This window comes from Schistocerca cancellata, chromosome 12, assembly GCF_023864275.1.
Source record: "Schistocerca cancellata isolate TAMUIC-IGC-003103 chromosome 12, iqSchCanc2.1, whole genome shotgun sequence".
In the NCBI taxonomy this organism is placed as follows: Eukaryota; Metazoa; Arthropoda; class Insecta; order Orthoptera; family Acrididae; genus Schistocerca; species Schistocerca cancellata.
In genome coordinates this window covers 34141831-34162736 of record NC_064637.1, presented here as the reverse complement: position 1 = coordinate 34162736, position 20906 = coordinate 34141831, and the positions used below count along the sequence as shown (strand labels likewise).

The window sequence follows — 20906 nt, the reverse complement described above, 5'->3', positions numbered from 1 at the left end:
CCAGCATATGTGTAAATAGGACCCAGTACCATTTTTTTCCCTCTAATTACCAACTAACCAGTCATGGTGGTCAACACGTCCTATGTACATGTTATACGACTTCAAAACGGCAGATTGTTGCACTTGTGTCTTCTTACTTGCTTGTCTACTGTACTGCGTAGCTGCTCCCAAAGGTTCAACTTTGTCAAAATTTGTACCAATTGTAACGCATCTGTTGTTGTGCCATCGAACAAATAAGACTTCACCATTCTTGTTGAACTGGTAGTCATAATTTCCTCGAACTGTCTTTTTCAGTTCGTTGCTGCTCAGTAGTGGACAGTCACCAACGCGATTCTCTCTGACAGTCAAAGTTGCTCGAAAACCCAAATTTCTCAGATGAATCAGAAGATCTCTACTTGTGAAGAAATTGTCAAAGTACACACAATGATCCTTGGGTTTTCCAATGCAGTCCAGCATGTTTAGGACTACTCTTGATCCCAACAGTAGGTCATCCCTTGCAGTATCTTCTGGATCCTTTCCACAGTATAAATAAAATTTGAAACAGTAGCCACTTGTTCCACAAAGAGACCACAACATATAGCCAAATCTAATAGGCTTGCCACGGATAAACTGTTTCAGCCCACTTCGTCCATAGTATTTGACTATCATTTCGTCAACTGACAAATTTTCCTCAAATTTTCCAAATTTTTGAAAAGATTCATTTATTATTTTCAAGACAGGTCTAATTTTGAAGCGGTGATCGTGTTTCTTTTTTTTAATTGGCTATGTCATTATCTTGAAAATGAAGCAATGTTTTCAACTTCTGATATTTATTCCTTGACATAGCTGTCTTTATAATTGGTATGCCAACATCTTCATACCTCTGTCCATCTCAAACTGTATTATTTACTAATGGGTAACATATTCATAAATATACTTACATAATACGCTGTAAATTTCAAAGTAACTTCATATCCTGTAATATATATATATAAAAGAGGGGTCGTTACTTACCTCAGCAATAAAATCTGGTAAAATTACCACATTCTAAAAAGAAAATACATCAGCAGTAGCAGAGTTTCATATTCAAACGTGCAGCAGTACAAATAACTGAAATGATAACACCAAGTCCCAGTGTCCTATTTTGAGTACACCAAATTTTATAAGAATGGAAAACAATGAATATAACTCCAATTGAGCTAACAATGAAAGTAGTTTAAAAGACACATTGTTGTCTTTAAATAATCACAAAAAGATCTTTGCCACATATTCCAAATGTTATTAAATTGTCGATAGAGTAAATACCTGTAATAACAAAAAGTGTGCCTTAGTATTCAATAATCAATTAATGGTATGATTTATTTCTTTTAATTTCCTGTAAGCATACATTTGTTATAAAAAGAATCAACAAATGACATACAAAAGTAATAGTTGCAAATTAATAAATTATTGTATATTTATAAATAAATATGTGCTCTGTCCTCAAAATAGGGCACTGGTACTTAATGGGTTAAAGTGCAGTGGAGAGCATTATGAACAAGCGGATGGAGTGGCCGTGGAATCTCCCCTTGCTCCAGGGATCACAAATCTTTATAGGGAACACTTTGAGGAAGTGACCCTACAAACTGCTCACCGTAAACCCAGGCACTTCTTCCACTATGTCAGTGATACTTTCGTGATTTGGCAGCGTGGCAGGCAGGCACTGGAAGAGTTTATGGACCACTTAAACAGCATACTTGAGAATATCACCTTCACAGTGGAAATAGAGAAGAATGGCTGTATTCCATTCCTGGACATACTGATTATGAAGAAGGGGGTTGGCTCACTGGGCCATTCAGTGTATAGAAAGAAGACGTACACAGACCTATACCTCTATGCAACCAGCTGCCACCATCCGCCACAATGCCAGTCAGTACTGACCACCTTTGTACATAGGGTGCGCGTCGTTTGTGACAAAGCCCCCCAGATGAATTACATCACCTTAAAAGAGGTATTTCGGAAAAATGGGTGTAGTGAAACACAGATTGGTAGGGCCTTCAAGAGCACACAGGTTGACAAATTTCGGGAAGAGGAAGATAACGATAACAAGAGACTCGCTTTTCTGCCATATATGAGTCGCTGTCAGCCAAAATCGGGAGGCTGCTGAGAAAATCGAACATAAATATCGTCTTCTGACCACCGCCGAAGACGAAAGAGCTGCTGGGCTCAGCGAAAGACCCAGTCAAACTCGACACATCTTGCATATATAGCAATGCCTGCAAATGTGGTGTACACTACATTGGACAAACTCAGCGCTGCATCTCAAAAAGGTGCGATGAACACATCAGACACGTCCGACTCGGACAGACAGAGAAATCTGCTATAGCTGAACATAATATCAAAGAAAACCACACCTTTGATTTCGAGAACACCAGGGTGCTGTGCTGAGCTGGGAGCTATTGGGACAGCATCATTAAAGAATCGATATAAATACGGGTCCACGAGAATATTGTGAACAGGGACGAAGGTAATCAACTGAGCGTGGCCTGGAATACAGCATTAAGCATTAGCCGCAGTACGCTGTGAATGCACCGAGAACGGTCCGGTCCAGCTCGCAAGATGCGACCGGAATGCACTGACGGAGACACGAACGGTGCACTCACTTCCCCCTCCACCCCGCCCGCCGGCTCTCCTGGATGCAGCCTCTCGCAGCCAGGTGGTGGGAGGCACACTACATGTATAAACAGACTGGCATTTGCAAAGTTTCGGCACTTCGCCATAAGATGATGAGTATGTCACGTCGCAGTTTGAAGACATCGCCATCCGGCTGGAAGCCCGAGAGCTCTTAATCCACAATAAACTAAATATTCAGAACAGCTGAAAATGCAAGCATACATCGTATAATGCTCATAAAATTGAAAAAAGTCCCTGTTACTTTGTCCAAATGTACATTAGTGTATCGTGTAAAAATTTGAAGTAAATTGATCAAGAATTTTCAAGATTTTTGGTAACAACACTAAACGATGACTTGCCTCTGTATAGTAGTGTGGGTTAATTTATCCTGTTTACAAATCTTACTAAGTGGCATTTGAAGTTCTGGTTTTTGGCCACTATGTTTTGTTTTTATGAGCTCACACATAACTCTTGGAAGTTTTATGTATAACAGTGCTGGTGAGATTGCTAGTAGTGGCAGTAGTAGTAGTAGTAGTAGTAGTAGTAGTAGTAGTAGTAGTAGTAGTAGCAGCAGCAGCAGCAGCAGCAGGAGCAAGAGGATAGTAAAGGTTTTAATCCAAGAACACTCTAACATTTAGGGTTATAAACATTTTTTTTTAATAGTTCATCATTCCAAACCCCATAAATGCCCATAAAAAAGAACATTGTAGATACATTAACAATGTTGGTAAGGACAGATTACTACTCACTGTAAAGATGACACATTGAGTTGCAGACAGGAACAACAAAAAGGCTTTTACACACTAAGCTTCCTGGCAAAGCCTTCTTCAGAAAAGGAAAAACACAAACACAAACGTGCGTACGCGTACATGCACGCGCGCGCGCGTACACACACACACAAACACACACACACACACACACTCACTCACTCACTATCTCCGTTCACATTAGCTGAACTGCAATGTTCAGTTGAACAAAAGCAACACTCTTGAGTAGGGCAGGGAAGGGTAAAGAATAGCAGAGTATGGGTGTGGGGAGAGAAGAACTCTGTCTGGCGGAATGTGCAGGGATTACTGTAGAAGGTAGCAGAACAAGGCTTGGGCAATATCGGGAAGTTGTGACTGGGGGTGGAAAAGGAGTCAGCAGAGAAGGGGGAGTGGGGGGGGGGGGGGGGGAAGAATGGTGGGTGCTTTGGCAGAGTGTGAGCAAAATAAGGGTGAGAGAACATGAATTGGGAGGGGGTTATACAACGGGGGGGGGGGGGGGGGGACTATTGGGTGGAGGGTGTGGGGACAGTACATGCCAGGATAATTACGGAAGTGGAGAATGTATTGTAAAGGTAACGCCCATCTGCACTGTTGAGAAAAGCTGCGGGTGGATGGGAGGATCCAGATGGCTTGGGTACTGAAGCAGCCATTGAAATCAAGCATGTTACATTCAGCTACGTTTTGTGTCACAGGGTTTACATTACTCTAGGCCACAGTTTGGCAGTGGTCTTTCATCCTGGTGGATAGATGGTTGGTAGTCGTACTAATATAAAAAGCTATGCAATGATTGCAGCAGAGCTGGTATATGACATGGCTACTTTCACAGATGGCCATGCCGCTGAAGCGCTACGGCAAACCTGTGAAAAGACTGAAATAGGAAGTGCTGGATGGGGTGTATTTGGCAGGTCTTCCACCTGAGCCTTCTACAGGGATATGCTTCTTTTAGCAAGGGATTGGGAATGGCATAGGGATGGACTAGGATGTTGTGGAGGTTGGGTGGGTAACAGAACACTTCTTTTGGATGGGTGGGCATGGTCTCAGGTTTGGGCTCAATGATAGGTAATCAAACCCCTGATAAAGGATGTGGTTCAGTTGTTCCAGTCTGGGATATTATTGAGTGATGAAGAAGATATTCCTTTGTGACTAATTCGTGGTGGTGGTGGTGTTGGGGGGGGGGGGGGAGGAGAAGGAAGAGGAGGAGGAGGATTGGGGATATGAGGGGAAATATCACAGGAGATCTGTTTGCAGACTAGGTTTGGGGATAGTGCCTGTTTGTGAAGGCCTTGGTGAGACACTCAGCATACTGGGCGAGGTAGTTGTTGTCACTGCAGATACACCGTCCCCATGTGGCCAGGCTGTATGGGAGAGATCTTTTTAGTGTGAAAGGGATGGCAGCCACCATAATGCATGTACTGTTGGTGGTTGATAAGTTTAATGTGGACAGAGGTGTGTATGGAGCCATCAGAGAGGTGTTAGTCAGTGTCCAGGAAGGTGGCACACTGGGTTGAGGAGGACCAGGTGAAATGGATGGGAGAGGAAATGTTGAGGCTGTGAAGGAATGAGGATAGGGTGTCTTGGGCCTGAGTCCAGATCAAGAAGATATCATCAATGAACCTGAACCAGATCAGGGGTTTGAGAGGCTAGGAAAGTTTCCTGTAGGTGGCCCATAAACAGGTTAGCATAGGAGGGTGCAACATGGGTGCCTACGGTCATGTCACAGCTTTGTTTGCATACCTTCCCTTCAGAGAAGTAGTTGTGTGTTAGGATAAAATTAGTAAGGCATGTGAGGAATGAGGTATTGGGTTTGGAGTTAAAGGAATGAGGAAAGGTAGTGTTCAGCAGAAGCAAGACCGTGGACATGAGAGATACTGGTGTATACAGTAGTGACATCAACAGTGACAAGTAGGGATCCAGTGGGTAAAGAGATGGGAATGGTGGAGAGTCAGTGAAGGAAGCGATTGGTACCTTTGATGTAGAAAGCTAGATTTAAGACAATTGGTTGGAGGTGTTGAGGTCAGTGAGTTCTGAAATTCTTTCAATGAGAGCGTGATAACCACCTAGAATGGGGCATCCAGGATTGTTGTATTTGTGAATTTTGGTGACCTCCTACATGCTCCACACAGGGTTATATGACCCGGGACAACTGGAACATCTGGGAAAAACCTGGGAATTTTTTCATCCGGGAGAAAACCGCGAAAAACCCGAGAATTCTTCATTGTTTTAGTTTTCTGTTAATTTTGTGTAATTTTGACTGCTAAGAACCGATACTCCAACAAAGGATATTACTGTATCCCACTACTGCAGAATAATACTTCAACAATAAAATATAAAAGAGAGAAAAATAAAACTTAAATTGCAAAGAAAATGCGCCATATACGACGACGACACACAGTGCTCGTGCAAGCATCTGCCAACAGCAAAATGTGTCAAAGGCTTTAGGAAGACTATGCAATGCTTCAAAACAACAAATTGCCTCTGATGAGAGTGAAGCCACAACTGTTTACATTACATTCGTTTTAGCAGTTATGAGCGGGCTCTTGCACATGCGCAGTTGAGTTGCGTTTGAGTGGTAGATTCTCTTGCTTCTGGCTACAGGAATGTGGCTGTTGGCTGTGCAAGCAGTCGCAGCAAGCAGCTAGATGCTACCAGGAAAAGGGGGCACCAAATTCTTATATTTGATGAAAAAAAAACTTGTTTCACAAAGCGCGTAGCATCCAGCGCACGTTGGTCTATCGATTGTTCGTATGATTTTGAAACACATCCCTGTTGGTTTTTGAACATTTTTGAAACATTTTAATTTGATTTCTGAAAGAATCGTAAGTTGATTTTTGAATGCGTGGATAGTGTACATGATGTCTCTGTCAGGAGAATCCTTGTCGCATCTAAAAATAAACTTTCCGCAGACAAAAGGGGACGGGGCTATACGAGCTGAGCAGAGTAAAGCCAAACGGATGAATGCCAATCACTGTCTGATTGTGTGGTTGATTGGGTTTGCAAATGATCAGCGTTGTTATAATTACTAGTGAAATCCATAGATTCAGACTACCAGAATGGAAATAAGCGACTAACAGGAATAACAGGTGAGAAAGATTACGTATTATCTTCTCGGTGTATCCAAGAAAATGAAATTTTGACAGAAACGTTTAGGCCAGATCACTACGCTAGTAAGGACCAGTTGTACAGTCCCCGGCTAGCAGCCACTAAAGTTCTATTTTGGAAGTAACACGGAAAACGTGTTGTATGAACATGTAAAAATGCCTAACCAGAGAATAATTGCAGGATAACTAAACCTGTGATTCTGGCAGGGTTAGTGGAGTTAATCGGCAAACACATTTTGACAATGGCATGAATAGCTACAGAATTGGTGATACCAAGATTGTTTGTTAGAACGAGGAAAGAGAAGAAAGGTGGACATCAGACACATGGAAGAGTAAGAAGGTTCCAAATTTATATAAAAATTTCGTAATACTACTTTTCGATCTAACGCTTGAGAAACTGGTGTGTATGAATGAAATGTGAAACTACTTCCTAACGTAAACCTTTTTGCTTGTAGTAGGCCTTATAGGAATCTGATATTTCAACTTTGTGAATTATATTCTGACATGTTATAAAAATGACCATTTGTGCCAAAACAGTCTCGTTTATTTGTTGTGTGTTACAAAATTGCTGCAATATTCGAAAGGCCTATTTTGTTTTATCTAGCAGACAGTGACAAAATTAAACGTAATCAAATCGAGAAACCACACCATTCTTGGGTATTATTTGTATTAACAGCTTTTTCAGTGTTAGATAACGACATTTTGATTGTTCACGTAGCAAAAGGTTTGACGAACTTTGATGAGGTAATAGATTCTTTCGCAGAAAGGAAAGCATGCCATGTAAAGCTGTAGCAAGATTAGAGAGAAAAAAAAATGCTAGGTGCTAAGGATTGAAGAAAAGTGTACTTCTTGCTTGTCTCTTGTCTTTGTTGGTTTTATATATTCTATATTTAATTTTATGTCACACAAAACAGCAAGTAATTAGCCAGTAGGCAATAAAGAGTACAAATTTTCTGAAGAGTTCTTGTTCTCCTGATTACAAATAATCCCATCCGCTATTAATTGCGAGATTATTTTTTAAGAGGGGCAGGCTGTCAAACCAGCTGACTGGGAGCAGGAGAGGCACCACAGGACTTTTGAATTTCCCTTGTCCTCAATATAGTTTGATGGAATCCATTACAAAATATAAACGTTCCAATTCTACAGAGCAAAATACAGTGACTTGCGATAGAAGAATTCTATATGAAGAGGCGTGGCACTGTACTTTGGCACACTTAAGACCAAATAACATGCCTTACATTTCCTCGAACACATATGTTTTATGTTTCAGACTTTTCAGAAAGATGTGCGCTACAAGATGAACATATTTTTGAAAATTCATTTTTTTTTACTATTGACCCAGTTAACAAATATCGCAGATCCGGGGCTGATGCACAGAGCAGTCTGAGTTATAGTGTGTAGTCTCCACGTAACCCGTGTTTACATTTAGTGATTTTGCTGTTTCCCCTTTGTTTACTCTCCCGTCAAATGAGAACAAAATGGATATCTGTGGCCGGGAGCTATCAAGTGAATTAAAATACATCCACATAATTACGAAAGGCTAAAATAGGTTACTAGTTTCAGATTTGATTTTATTTCCACCTTTCTGACAGTCAAGCATTAATTGCTTTGCAGAACATTGAACCTATTTTTGTCTGTTTACTAAAGAAATTTGACTTTTATTAACTTTTTCCGCAGAAGCAGTCAATGTATTTCAATGAAATGTTTAATTCCACAGTACTGGCTAGTTTCAACTGTTCACTGCATTTCAAGTGCATGTTTTCATCTTCTAGCACGTATGGCATTATGCCATAATAAAGAACCAAACATGATATAATACAGTAATGGTGCTCCAAGAAAATTTACATCCCGGAAACCACAATGAAAAGCTTAATATCAGCTCAACGCCTACTTCATTGGGAATCTGGATTTATGAATGTGCACTTTAATTATGTACTTTAAATGTGCACATTTTAATATGGTTCACAAAATTCCGATGCTCTTGGTGTGTCCTCTGATGTCTTGTTTCTTTTATGACATAATGTATGATCTTTCAATGTTTTACATGTACGTACATATGGTCTTCTTACGTCATGGTAACTGCACAAGCTGTTATGTGCGCTGTCTGGCAACTGAAGAAATGAACCTATTTCTAACAGGTCGTGGGAAAATATTGCGAATGGTGGTTGAAAAGTGTTACTTTCAAAGTAAATATCCTTTTACGTAAGTTGGACTATGTGCGAAAATGTACCATGAATTTCTTAAATCACAGAGCGTTTTACTCTCATTTAAAAATCAACTCTTTGATGACGAGCCATTTAGAAGAATTTTGAACCCTGAAGATCAGACATTTCTATCATTATTAAAAATTTTAAAGTGTAACACACGCAGAAAAGATCAACATTATATGCGAAAGCTTAATTTCTCTTGCAGATTATTAACCTTAGAGATGAATATTATATGTGAAAGCTTTACTTTCCGTGTAGCAACACTATGTATATTAATTTAAAATATTAACTTTCCCTGTTTGTGTGTTCATGCTACTTAACAGTGATGTTGCTGTTGGCTGACTACATCACGTGCCCTATGCTCTGAATATCCACTGTCATCGGCTGGCGAGATCACGTGACGTGAGCTATGACTGGCTTACAAAAGCACATCGCAGTCTCGATTTCAGTGATTCAGAAAGTAACATGCAGTTTTTGGTGGAATTCCAATGTATACTTTCGTAATACGAAAATATGCAGCATGCATATTGCTGCCCATCAAAGATATTTCCAAAAAGTGTCTTTTTCTCTGAGTTAAGTTCTCTAAAGTGCCGAGAAGTTCTACACCCGTGTATAAAACCATAACCATTCAGAGGATTGATAAGTTTTGCAGTTCCGAGGGAAAATATACTGTCACTTAACACGGAAAAAGTGTGTTTTCACCCAGGAGAAAGTGTATTTTTAACTGGAAAATCTGAGAATTTTTTTTTCCTTGTCCTCGTATACACCCTGTCCCCAAAATCCACAGATTTACGTTAAATTATCAGTCTTTTAATCTGTGTTTACAATAATCACATACAATATGTACATTTTGGCACATGTAATGGCATTATGCTACCGTGAAGAAGATACTGACATTTACTAAATGAATACTAAATAAATGAATACTAAATAAGTTTCTGTAATGCACATATTATGCTTCACATCGGTCTATAGCCAAGGTATAATGGTTTATAATATTCGTATAATAGAGGGAAACATTCCACGTGGGAAAAATATATCTAAAAAGAAAGATGATGAGACTTACCAAACAAGAGCGCTGGCAGGTCGATAGACACACAAACAAACACACACAAACATACACAAAATTCCAGCTTTCGCAACCAACGGTTGCCTCGTCAGGAAAGAGGGAAGGAGAGGGAAAGACAAAAGGATTTGGGTTTTAAGGGAGAGGGTAAGGAGTCATTCCAATCCCGGGAGTGGAAAGACTTACCTTAGGGGGAAAAAAGGACAGGTATACACTTGTGCACACACACACATATCCATCCACACATGCACAGACACAAGCAGACATTTGTAAAGGCCTTTACAAATGTCTGCTTGTGTCTGTGTATGTGTGGATGGATATGTGTGTGTGTGTGTGTGTGTGTGTGTGTGTGTTTGTAAAGGCCTTTACAAATGTCTGCTTGTGTCTGTGTATGTGTGGATGGATATGTGTGTGTGTGCAAGTGTATACCTGTCCTTTTTTCTCCCTAAGGTAAGTCTTTCCGCTCCCGGGATTGGAATGACTCCTTACCCTCTCCCTTAAAACCCAAATCCTTTTGTCTTTCCCTCTCCTTCCCTCTTTCCTGACGAGGCAACCGTTGGTTGCGAAAGCTAGAATTTTGTGTATGTTTGTGTGTGTTTGTTTGTGTGTCTATCGACCTGCCAGCGCTTTTGTTTGGTAAGTCTCATCATCTTTCTTTTTAGATATATGGTTTATAATATTCCTAATTTTGTGGACCTCTGAAGGTGATAAATTAATTTGACAAAACCAGTAAAGCAAAATAAAAATATCCATGCAACTGATGACTGAATTTTATGCTGAAATACATACTACAGTTGCTGGATCTATAATAGCTTGAATAAAGTGGTAATTGTAGATATACAGCAAAACAAAAACTACTGTACATCAGATACTTCACCAAAAGTGTTCATCACACATTTCTATATGAATCTGGTATTTTGTATGTCATTTACCAGCTGTACCAGTTAGGAAGGTAAATCTCGATCCCCGAAAGACATTTGTTTCGAAGATAAAGCTGTTTGTGTGGCTGCTGTTTCTAACTCGGATGTAGCAGCAGTTGCGGAATTAGTTCCTTTTGGCTGTTTAGTTTTATTGCTTTATTATCACAGCTGGGTGACAGTTCTCTCTTAAGCAGACAACTGTAATAAAAATCATAAACTGAGCTGGCTCAAAATGTAGAGAATAAATCTTCATATTACTGTGTGGGTATATGAACTGTCTCTGCAAAAGATCATGTCTTGCAATATTTGTTAGACTGTGCTCCTAGAAAGGAATATGAATCGACATCAGATTTCTGTAGCTTACAAGAGATTGATAACTAAACAGTCCTGTAATGTAGTATGTGTACATCTCAGGGTCTTTAGGAAATCTAAAGTATGAGAAATGTGGTGTCTTATTTTTGGTTTTGCTGCAATTTATTGCACTATAGTCAGATTAAAATACTTGACAGCTGATGGCTGTCCTCTGCCGCTACAGTGTTGCCACATCAGCTGCGTGCTACAGCTCAGTTATAGGCGACACACACATGTAGTGTGTCAGTTCAAAAATGATGTTAATGTGTAATGCGGAGCAGTGTCGGAAGCAGCCACCGTGAGGCATGATCGAAATGCGAGATTCTCTGTAAACAGCTGATTTTAAGTGACCAGTGACTGAACTGCAGCAGATGGCTTGTTTCGTAGCCCTGAATTTGAACTCAAGTCGTAAACTCGTCCTCGTGATTGTGATGTGCAATGTATCCCAGAAAATGGCATGCAAAAATCTGTGTCAGAACTAAAGTGCAGTCAGTTTGCTCACAGTGATTAAAGATACCCAGTAAAAGGAAACTCGAGACACAAAAAATTCAGTTTCAACACTAACAGCAAATTGTAATTTCTCACTGTCGGTGGTTACTTGAACTATCCTGACACTGGCTACACGAGCTGGTACATTTAAACCAGTCAGTGGCATAAAAAGAATGATCAAAAATTTTTGATTAGGTTTAGAAATAAAAAATGTTACTACATTTCATGAGAATTGAACCTACAACCTTCAACACATCAGATTTATACGCTAACCACTGTACTATGCCATTATACTGAATGAGATTATTATATTTCAGACTCTGGTGATACCATTGCAATGATGAATTGCAGCCTTCTAAAATTTATTATCGTGCTGTGTCATGCTAAGCTTCAGCGCACTGTTTGGGCCTTATGTTTAGTGCTTTGATTAGAGGAAGCCAGCTCCAACATGTGAAGTGTCAACTATCAAGTAATTTCAGTCAAATTCTACATATACTTCTATTTGTAAAAACCATTCTACAAATCAGTGCAAATGATACTCTTCACATTCATCAATCGTAGTCAGCAGTGCAACTTACTGATTGCTTGCAATGTAGCTGTCACAGAGTCGACAAAAATGAGCAAGTGTTGTGATTGTATCTGTTAAACTGTGCTATTGCATTACAAAAGTCAATAATTGAGGAAACATTGAGTTATAGATAGGCATAAAAAAAGACTGCTAAAATATTTAAGCTTTCAGATGAAATCCTTTTTCCAAAGTAGAAAACACACACACATTCACACGAGCACGACTCGCATACCCGTAGCCACTGTCTCGGAGCGCTGAGGTTTATTCCATTCTGGACATTCCGTTGTTTGGAATTAACCCTCGAGTGGGTGCACCCTATGCATAAGATGCGCCGAATCCAAATAACGTCGTCTTTTACCATACCATTGTTGTTTTACAGTTGCCAGCCCGTAGCTATTCCCTTGTTATTGTTTTATCTAACACAGTGATTAAGTTGTGTTGTCATACATGCAAGTGAGTAGCAGTAATATAAAATAAACAGTGAGCTAGGTGAGAAAAAATTTAAGCACAGGGCGCATTGTTCCTAGCGCGACATGAAAGACGTGTCTAACTCTGCTTAACTGCAAATAGCGCAGTATACCTTCGAATTCACTCTTCCCAGTGGTCCTAACGTGATACCCCAGTCCATCGTGTGTTACCCTTCCTGCTTTCAACACACACAAACGTTCCCCCCGCTATATAGAGGCCCCTATAACCCAGCACAAAGGATGTGAATGAATCGAGCATTACGATTGGCTCTTATCGAATTTACCCGCCGAATTACTGATGCCGTCGCTATCAAAGCACCATCCACCTTTTCTTTCTTTCTGCAGACGGGACTTTGAGCGGTAAAATTATTTTGCACGGATTGCTAAGTTGCATTGACAGTTAAACCGTCAAAGTTGTCTACATATCATCAAATACATATGAGACTCACAAGAATATTGGAAGCCAGGAACATATTTACCAGTGTAACTACAATTAAATATTAAGATTGCTGCTACAGTCTGACACCAATCGGTGTACAGGTACTATCTCCTTTTGACAGCTGTGCTTCTGGAACGAATCTCACTATCTATAGCGTACATAATTTTCCACGTAAAATATCTCTCTCTTACCCTCGCGGTTATCGATGTGCTGAATCTGTACGTCCCTCACCATAGGACACACAGTCATCCTCTCTAGTCATGCCACAACATAAACCACAGTAACTTTTCAATGCAATATATACACATTTTACACAAACAGTGTAGTTATCTTTTATATCTGTGCAAGAAAATGCCCCAGATTCTGAGTTAGCAGCAGATTCCAACATTGAGGCAGTTGTCTTTGAGATAATTAAAGTCAAATAAACGTTTGGCTGGAATATGACGCAACTGTGCTGTTTACTGCTCCAAGTGAGTCACTACTGTGAGGTACTATTTGTATGCGGTAACAGGGTGATACAGTGAAAGTTTATTTTATCGTTGTTTAATCAAACTAGGATTAAACTGTGATTTTGCTCATACATCTTTACCTTGGTAACATAAAGACAGTTATTCTTTACACGTGTACAAAGTATGCCACGTGCCTGCTCGTGTTATAAAAATTGGTGCACCAACTCGAGATTTAAATAGAAATTTTACTAGTAACGGTGGAAACCGTGGCATAATTTGACTTCTCTCTTAAACTTCCGACGGACAGTACAGCTGTGTTTCCTCACACGTGTCTCGTCAGTCGGTTCATTCGTACCCGCCCCGATGTCGCAGAAATACTCGGAGCCGGCAATAACGTCCTTCCCGACGCTCCCCAACGTCACCGTCGGCGGCCGGGCGGACCTCAACCGGGGCACGGCGGCGGGCCACGCCCACGAGGGGCAGTTCTGCCCGCCGAAGCAGCGCCGCCCGGGCCACCGCCAGCAGCAGCACCACCACCACTACCGGAGCAGCACGGTGCCGCCGGGCGACAAGGGCGGCGACGTCGAGATCGTGGTCAGCTCGCAGGTGGTGGTGCGCAGCTCGGAGAAGGCAGCCGCACAGCTCAAGAAGGGCTCCGCGCCGGACATCAGCACTCTCTCTGGAAGGCATGTACCTGTGCAACATTGAGCTCTCAAATACAGTACATAATCAAAACACAAGTCCTCATTTACTTTTATGCCAACCATTTTCCTTGCATGCCAATATTTTGCTTCTTGTTTGGCGAGCTGTTTTCCTTTGTTTGATTAGCTTTTTTTCCCTTTGTTTGATGACCATTTTCTCTGTGCACACACATTTCTTTTTCTTTGTTTGATAATTTTTGAATAGGTTAATTATCTCTCTTCACTGTTTGGCAATCCCCTTTTTGTTCTTCTAGGAGCTCTGTTTCCCTGTTTGATGCTTTTTCTGCCCCGTGTATCAACAGCTTTACTTATTTGGCTGCTGCTTTCCTTATGTATTTTGATCTCTCCTCCCATTTCCTTGCAGTTTTCTTTACTTTTCATCAATTTTTTATAGTTTACTTAATAGCTGTGGGTTTTTGGTTGTGCTCTGAGATTCTTTCAAGTCTCTCTATCACCTGTGAACAGCAATCCTTCGCCTTGCTTTAGCTATTTTTCTTATTAAATGTTACTTTCCACCTGCCCAAGTCATTTCTCATCAGGTTCCATAAACCTATGCTTCAGTACCTACAGTCCTTCCATAAACGTACGAGGTCTGTTCAGGAAATTCTGGAACTTTGTCCTGAAATATGCTCACTATTTTTATATACTTGAACTTTACATATTTCGTGACAGTACTCACTTTTCCGTGGAATGTTTATAAGATGATATTTGACTTTTTTGAGTTGGCTTCAGTCGTCTAGTGAAAGTATGATTTCATAATGCTGTTTCCTCGGCTGCGGAAATGTCCTGGTTCAATGCGTTTTCCTCATTTTTGGTGCTTCAAATACTATTTCTCCGAATGTGCTTCCTTCTTGATGTTTATATAAAAAGTAGTAGAATAACTCATTTTTGCTGGTCACTTGCAAATTATTATAACAGGAACCTATACATTGTTCCACCGTCACAGACTGATAGTTCACTGCCGACTGACTACGGTCAAAGATGACTCCAGCGTCAAAGGCATTTCACACATCACACAAGCTTCCACTTGTAACCAGTCTCTTTGATATTCTTCGTCACATCTACTAATATTAATCAATATGCTGTCACTCTAGAACATATAAGCAAATTAGCATAAAATAGGCAAATTAAAATTCACGAAAAATATTCTGAAAGAAATATAAGAAAACATTTACAACCAGCCTCATTAGATTTGGTATCGACAAATCTGGTAGAAAATGACACATCTCCCAGATCCATTACAGTCCACAAAATTTTTCTGTGCTTACTTTTTATCTATTGTGCATGGTCTCCTTTGAAATACTGTTCTCCACATTTGGTAAACTGCTCCCAATGCCGTTTCCATTTCCAGAAGCAGTCTTGATATGCCTCCTGCCTTGCCGGATCACACGAGGCGCCATCTACAAATTTTCTTTTATCTCATCTATCATTGCAAATCTTCGTCCTTTCAATGGAATTTTCAACTTTGGAAATAAAAGAAAGTCCTCAGGGGCCAGGTGTGGAGAGTTTGGAGAATGAGGCAGCACAGCGATTTCATTTTATGTACAGTAGTCACGCACCAACAGTAATGATTGTGGGATTTGTCATCATGATGCAAGAGCCATGAATTGTCTCACCACATTTCAGGTGTTTCCTTCTCTCACATTCTTGCAACATGTCCTGATAGTACCACTGATTAACAGTATGTTCCTGTGGCACTAATCCTTCAGAGTCAAAGAAAACTATCAGCATGGCTTTTACATTTGACCTGATCTGACAAGCTTTTTATGGTCTTGGAGAACCTCTCCCAATTCATTGTGAAAATTTAAACTTGGTCTCAACATCATAACTGTAGTCCCACATCTCATCACCAGTTATGATTCTCTTAAGGAACACCTTGTTCTCATTTTCAAGACCCAAAAGCTCTTCACAGGTTGCAAGGCGAAGGTCTTTCTGGTCTTGACTCGTGAACTGTGGGACGAACTTGGCGGCAACATGATGCATTCCAAGATACTGTGTCAGGAATTTATAATGTGATCCAACTGAAATATTACATTCTTCTGCAATTTCTCAGACAGTCAATCTCCAACTGCCACACACAATTTTGTTGACATTCCTGACACGAGTTTTGTCGGTAGACATGGAAGGGCGTCCTGAATGGGGGTCATCATTAACTTCTGTCCAGTCATTTTTAAGTTGTGTGAACCATTCGTAACACCAAGTATGGCTTAAGCACTCGTCACTGTAGGCCTCTTTCATCATTTCATTTGTCTGTACAGGTTTTCTTGAGTTTAACGGAAAATTTAATGCAGATGTGTTGCTCCTCTAACTCTGCCATGTCAAAATTCACAAACTGTGCAAAACAATGTTCTACTCAATACAGAACTGAACAATAGGTAACAGACATACAGCAATGGACCTTACGACAGGTACACATTAAACACAGATGTGTGCAGAGATTGGTGCAAAATTATAAACCTTCCAGAATTTTTTGAACAGACATTGTACTCTCATTGTAGCCAAACAAACCTCACACATACTTTTTCTTAACTCCTGGTTAACTTTTGGTATTGCTCCCAAAGCCCTCAAATTAAAAGTTCCCATTTCTGGCAGCAACCTGTTCTTCTACCTGTCCTTCCTGAAATCAGTTGTTCTTTCTCTGTCTCTATCTGATGCCCACTGCTTCATTTTTGTTTGCCCTCCTCATCCAATGCTGCAGTATGTGTGAATTGTCCTTCCTATTTTAACCTTTCCCAACGTATGCCTCTCTCATCCCAGAAGAAGGAATTAATAGGTATGAAAGTGCAGTCATAATCTGTTCAACACGGATCCAAGTCACATGTTTTTTATAAGCAGGTTACTGATTTCAATAGAAATGATAGAAGCCCATAAACAAAACCTATATATAAAAATTTGTGTGTGTGTGTGTGTGTGTGTGTGTGTGTGTGTGTGTGTGTGTGTGTGTGTGTTTGTTTGTTTTCCAACATAGGTCTGTAATGCTTATAGTAACTGTGTCGAAACTTGTTACATAGTACCTGGGAAGAAATACTGGGTTATTCAAGAAGGTAGATCTAATTTGATTAATTTTTATTTCATGGAAATATTGAATTGCTATGAATTATCTATATGTCAGTGGAAATGAATTTTGAAGTTTCCAAACTTGGATTATAAATGTTCAGTGTCATTCATTCGTTCACACATCACATTTTGTCAGTCCCATCACAGTGGAGAGCCTTCAGGTTGTGGATTGTATCAAGTTATACATTAACAGGCAGAAACACCCATTGTAGCCTGTCGTCATCGTCTTGAATCCAAAGACTGGTTTCTTGCAGCTCTCCATGTTATCCGTGCAAGCCTCTTAGCCGCCAAATAGCTACTCCAACCTCCATCTTTTTGAAACTGATTACAGTATTCATATCTTGGTCTCTCTCTACGATTATTACCCTCCCAACTTCCCTCCACTACTAAGTTGGTGATCCCTTGATATCTCTAAATGTGTCGTTTCTACAAATCGCTTCTTCTAGTCAGGTTGTGCCGCAGGTTCCTTTTCTCCCCAATTCTATTCAGTACCTCCTCATTAGTTGTGTGATATACCCATCTAATTTTCAGCAGCACCGCAATTCAAAAGCTTCTATTTTCTTTTCGTCTGAACTGTTTATCGTTCATGTTTAGCTTCCATACATGGCTACACATTACACAGACAGTTAAAAAAAAAAAAAAAAAACACTTCCTAACACTTATGTTTATATTAGATATTAACAAATTCCTCTTTTTCAGAAATGATTTCCTTGATGTAGCCCGTCTGCATTTTACGTCCTATCCACTTTGACCGTCATTTTATTTTGCTGCCCAGTGAGCAAAACTCATTTAGTACTTTTGGTGTCTCTTATCCTAATCCGCTATGGTAGATATCTAAACAGTGTGTTAGAACATTGATTTGTAACAGCTTACTTGAATAATGCTTATCGAAACCAACAGCTGTATTGTAAGTCATCTTCAGGCCTCTGTATGAGAACATACATAGCATGATAGAAAAGTACTCCCTTTCTCCTTTTTGTCAGAAAAGCTCCAGGACAGGTGGTGGTGTGTTTTTAAATTTACAAGTTTGCAATACTAAAAAGAGAGAGATGTTCCTGGCAGATTAAAACTGTGTGCCGGACCGAGACTCGAACTCGGGACCTTTGCCTTTCACGGGCAAGTGCTCTACCAACTGAGCTACCCAAGCACGACTCACGCCCCGTCATCACAACTTTAGTTCCGCCATTACCTCGTCTCCCACCTTCCGAACTTTACAGAAGCTCTCCTGCGTACCTTGCAGAACTAGCACTCCTACGCCATGTCTCCGCAATATCCTTTCTTTCAGGAGTGCTAGTTCTGCAAGGTTCGCAGGAGAGCTTCTGTAAAGTTTGGAAGGTGGGAGACGAGGTACTGGCAGAACTAAAGTTGTGAGGACAGTGCATGAGTTGTGCTTGGGTGGCTCAGTTGGTAGAGCACTTGCCTGCAAAAGGCAAAGGTCCCGAGTTCGAGTGTTGATCCAGCACACAGTTCTAATCTGTCCGGAAGTTTCATACCTGCACACACTCCGCTGCAGAGTGAAAATCTCATTCTGGAAAGAAATGTTGTTTCACTGTACTTGGTATGTGTGTGTCCCTGAAATGACCTTGGCCATGTTTCTGCACAGACTCACCTGGTGGCAAGACTATGCTTAGCAACACACTGTTTGGGTTCTTGGTATATTAGGTAGGTGACACAATGGATAGTGATTTTGAGCAAAGAGTGAACATCAAGTTCTGCTTAAGCTTATGAAAACCCCTATGAAACCTGGACAATGATTAAGCAACCACATGCAGGTGAGGCACTTTCAATAAATTGTGTTTCCAAATGTCACAAATGGTTTCGTGAAGGCAGGGATTCTGTGCAAGACGATCCCAGGGCTGGTCACCCATCTACAGCAAATGCGGGTGCAGATGTGAAATGTGTAAGGCAGTTATTGCAAGAAAACCATCATTTAACATGATATCAGAACAACATAATTCAAAACGTGTCCCTTACACACTAACAGATGAATGGAAAGAGGAAGGATGAAGTATTTCTGCTGAACTACTGGATAGAGCCAGGTGCGATCCCTCATTTTTATAGGTAATTGCTGTGGATGAAAGTTGGTGCTACCAGTATAACCCTCACACGAAGTATCGAAGTGTTATATTGCAGAATCCTGGGTCACAAGCGTCGAGAAAAGTCAAACAACCACCTTCGAGGACAAAGGCAGTGTTGTTTGCATTCTTTGTTAGTTAAGGATTAGTTCACTGTGAACTGAACTTTTTACGTCAAAATCTTGAAATGTTTGCAACAATGAATTCAGTGTCACCAACCTGATTTGTGGCATTCTCAGGACTGGTTCTCACTGCACAACAATGCAAGACCCCACAATGTGTTATCTGTTACTGAGTATCTGGGCAGACATTCTGTTATTGCTGTCCTGCATCCACCATATTTGCCTGACCTCTTGCCTCGCAATTTTTTAATATATTTTTTTTTTCCTTTGTTTCTGCGGGTGAAAAGGCAATTGAAAGGAAAGTTTCATCGAGGTATCACAGAGGTCCAACTGGCTGTAACAAATGACCTTACAAGCATCACAGTGGAAAATTTCCCTAGTTGTTTCCAAGACTCCCAGAAACATTGGCAACTGTGTATAGATAGCCAAGGGGACTACTTCAGTAGGAGCTAGGGTCATTACTTGGTAAATGCGGTTTTCTATTTTTAAGAAAAACTGTCATGGAACTTTTATTATGTGACAAAAACTGGGATAAATCACATCATAAAATTACGTAACAAAAATATACTATTGGTATCCTTAAAAAAACAAAGTTCAGAATCTGATATATATTGCTACACACACACACACACACACACACACACACACACACACACAGAGAGAGAGAGAGAGAGAGAGAGAGAGAGAGAGAGAGAGAGAGAGAGCGCATATCTAGTATCACATAGTGTATCCAAGGGGAGCCCACCATTACAGTGGCTTGTACAAGCAGAGCAACTGAATCATGTATATCCCTAACTGGAACACCTAAGAATATGGGAGATACCAATAATACAATGAAACATAAAAGCAAATGACCACAGAAACCAAATCCAACAAAAACTTAATGAAGAAACCTTCATTGGATAATTCAAACCCGTCAAAATAGTGCCACATGTACTCTAATGATCTCCATTGCATAAATAATATAAATCATAGTCTAAAACGTAGTACACAAATGACATTGAAGTCACAAAAAACTATAAACATACACCCCATTGATATTACTATACAGCAACCCAGTCAAACATCCACACTAGCATAACGAGTGTGTAACTTGGATAATTAAAAGGTTATAAATATGCAATATCTCCAAAATAAAAGCAAAACAAGTTACTAATGCTTCTTCTAATTTCAGGAAATGTAATAAACGTAAAACAATGTTGCCAGCATAAGTAATATCCACCGTCAGTATGTACCTACAGGGTTAAAAAATTAAGCAATATACACTGAAGAGCCAAAGAAACTAGTACATCTGCCTAATACTGTGTAGGACCCCCGCAAACACCCAGAATTCCTGCAACACGGCATGGCCTGGACTCGACTAATGTCTGAGGTAGTGCTGGAGGGAATTGACACCACGAATCCTGGACGGCTGTCCATAAATCCGTAAGAGTATGAGGGGATGGAGATCTCTTCTGAACAGCACGTTGCAAGGCATCCCCGATATGATCAATAATGTT

General features: G+C 40.3%; 1 protein-coding gene and 1 non-coding gene across 2 annotated transcripts in view; one reads left to right on the top strand and one right to left on the bottom strand.

The window, feature by feature from the left end:
• LOC126109424 (TBC1 domain family member 5) overlaps window positions 1-20906 on the top strand; it is a 161462-nt gene that overhangs the window by 96664 nt on the left and 43892 nt on the right. Inside the window, exon 11 of the mRNA XM_049914458.1 lies at window positions 13825-14138. Within this exon, the coding sequence (XP_049770415.1) occupies window positions 13825-14138 (314 nt within the window). The remainder of the gene's footprint in view (window positions 1-13824; window positions 14139-20906) is intronic.
• Trnas-uga (transfer RNA serine (anticodon UGA)) lies at window positions 18284-18358 on the bottom strand. Its single transcript has one exon. It is a non-coding gene; the product is annotated as a tRNA-Ser (tRNA).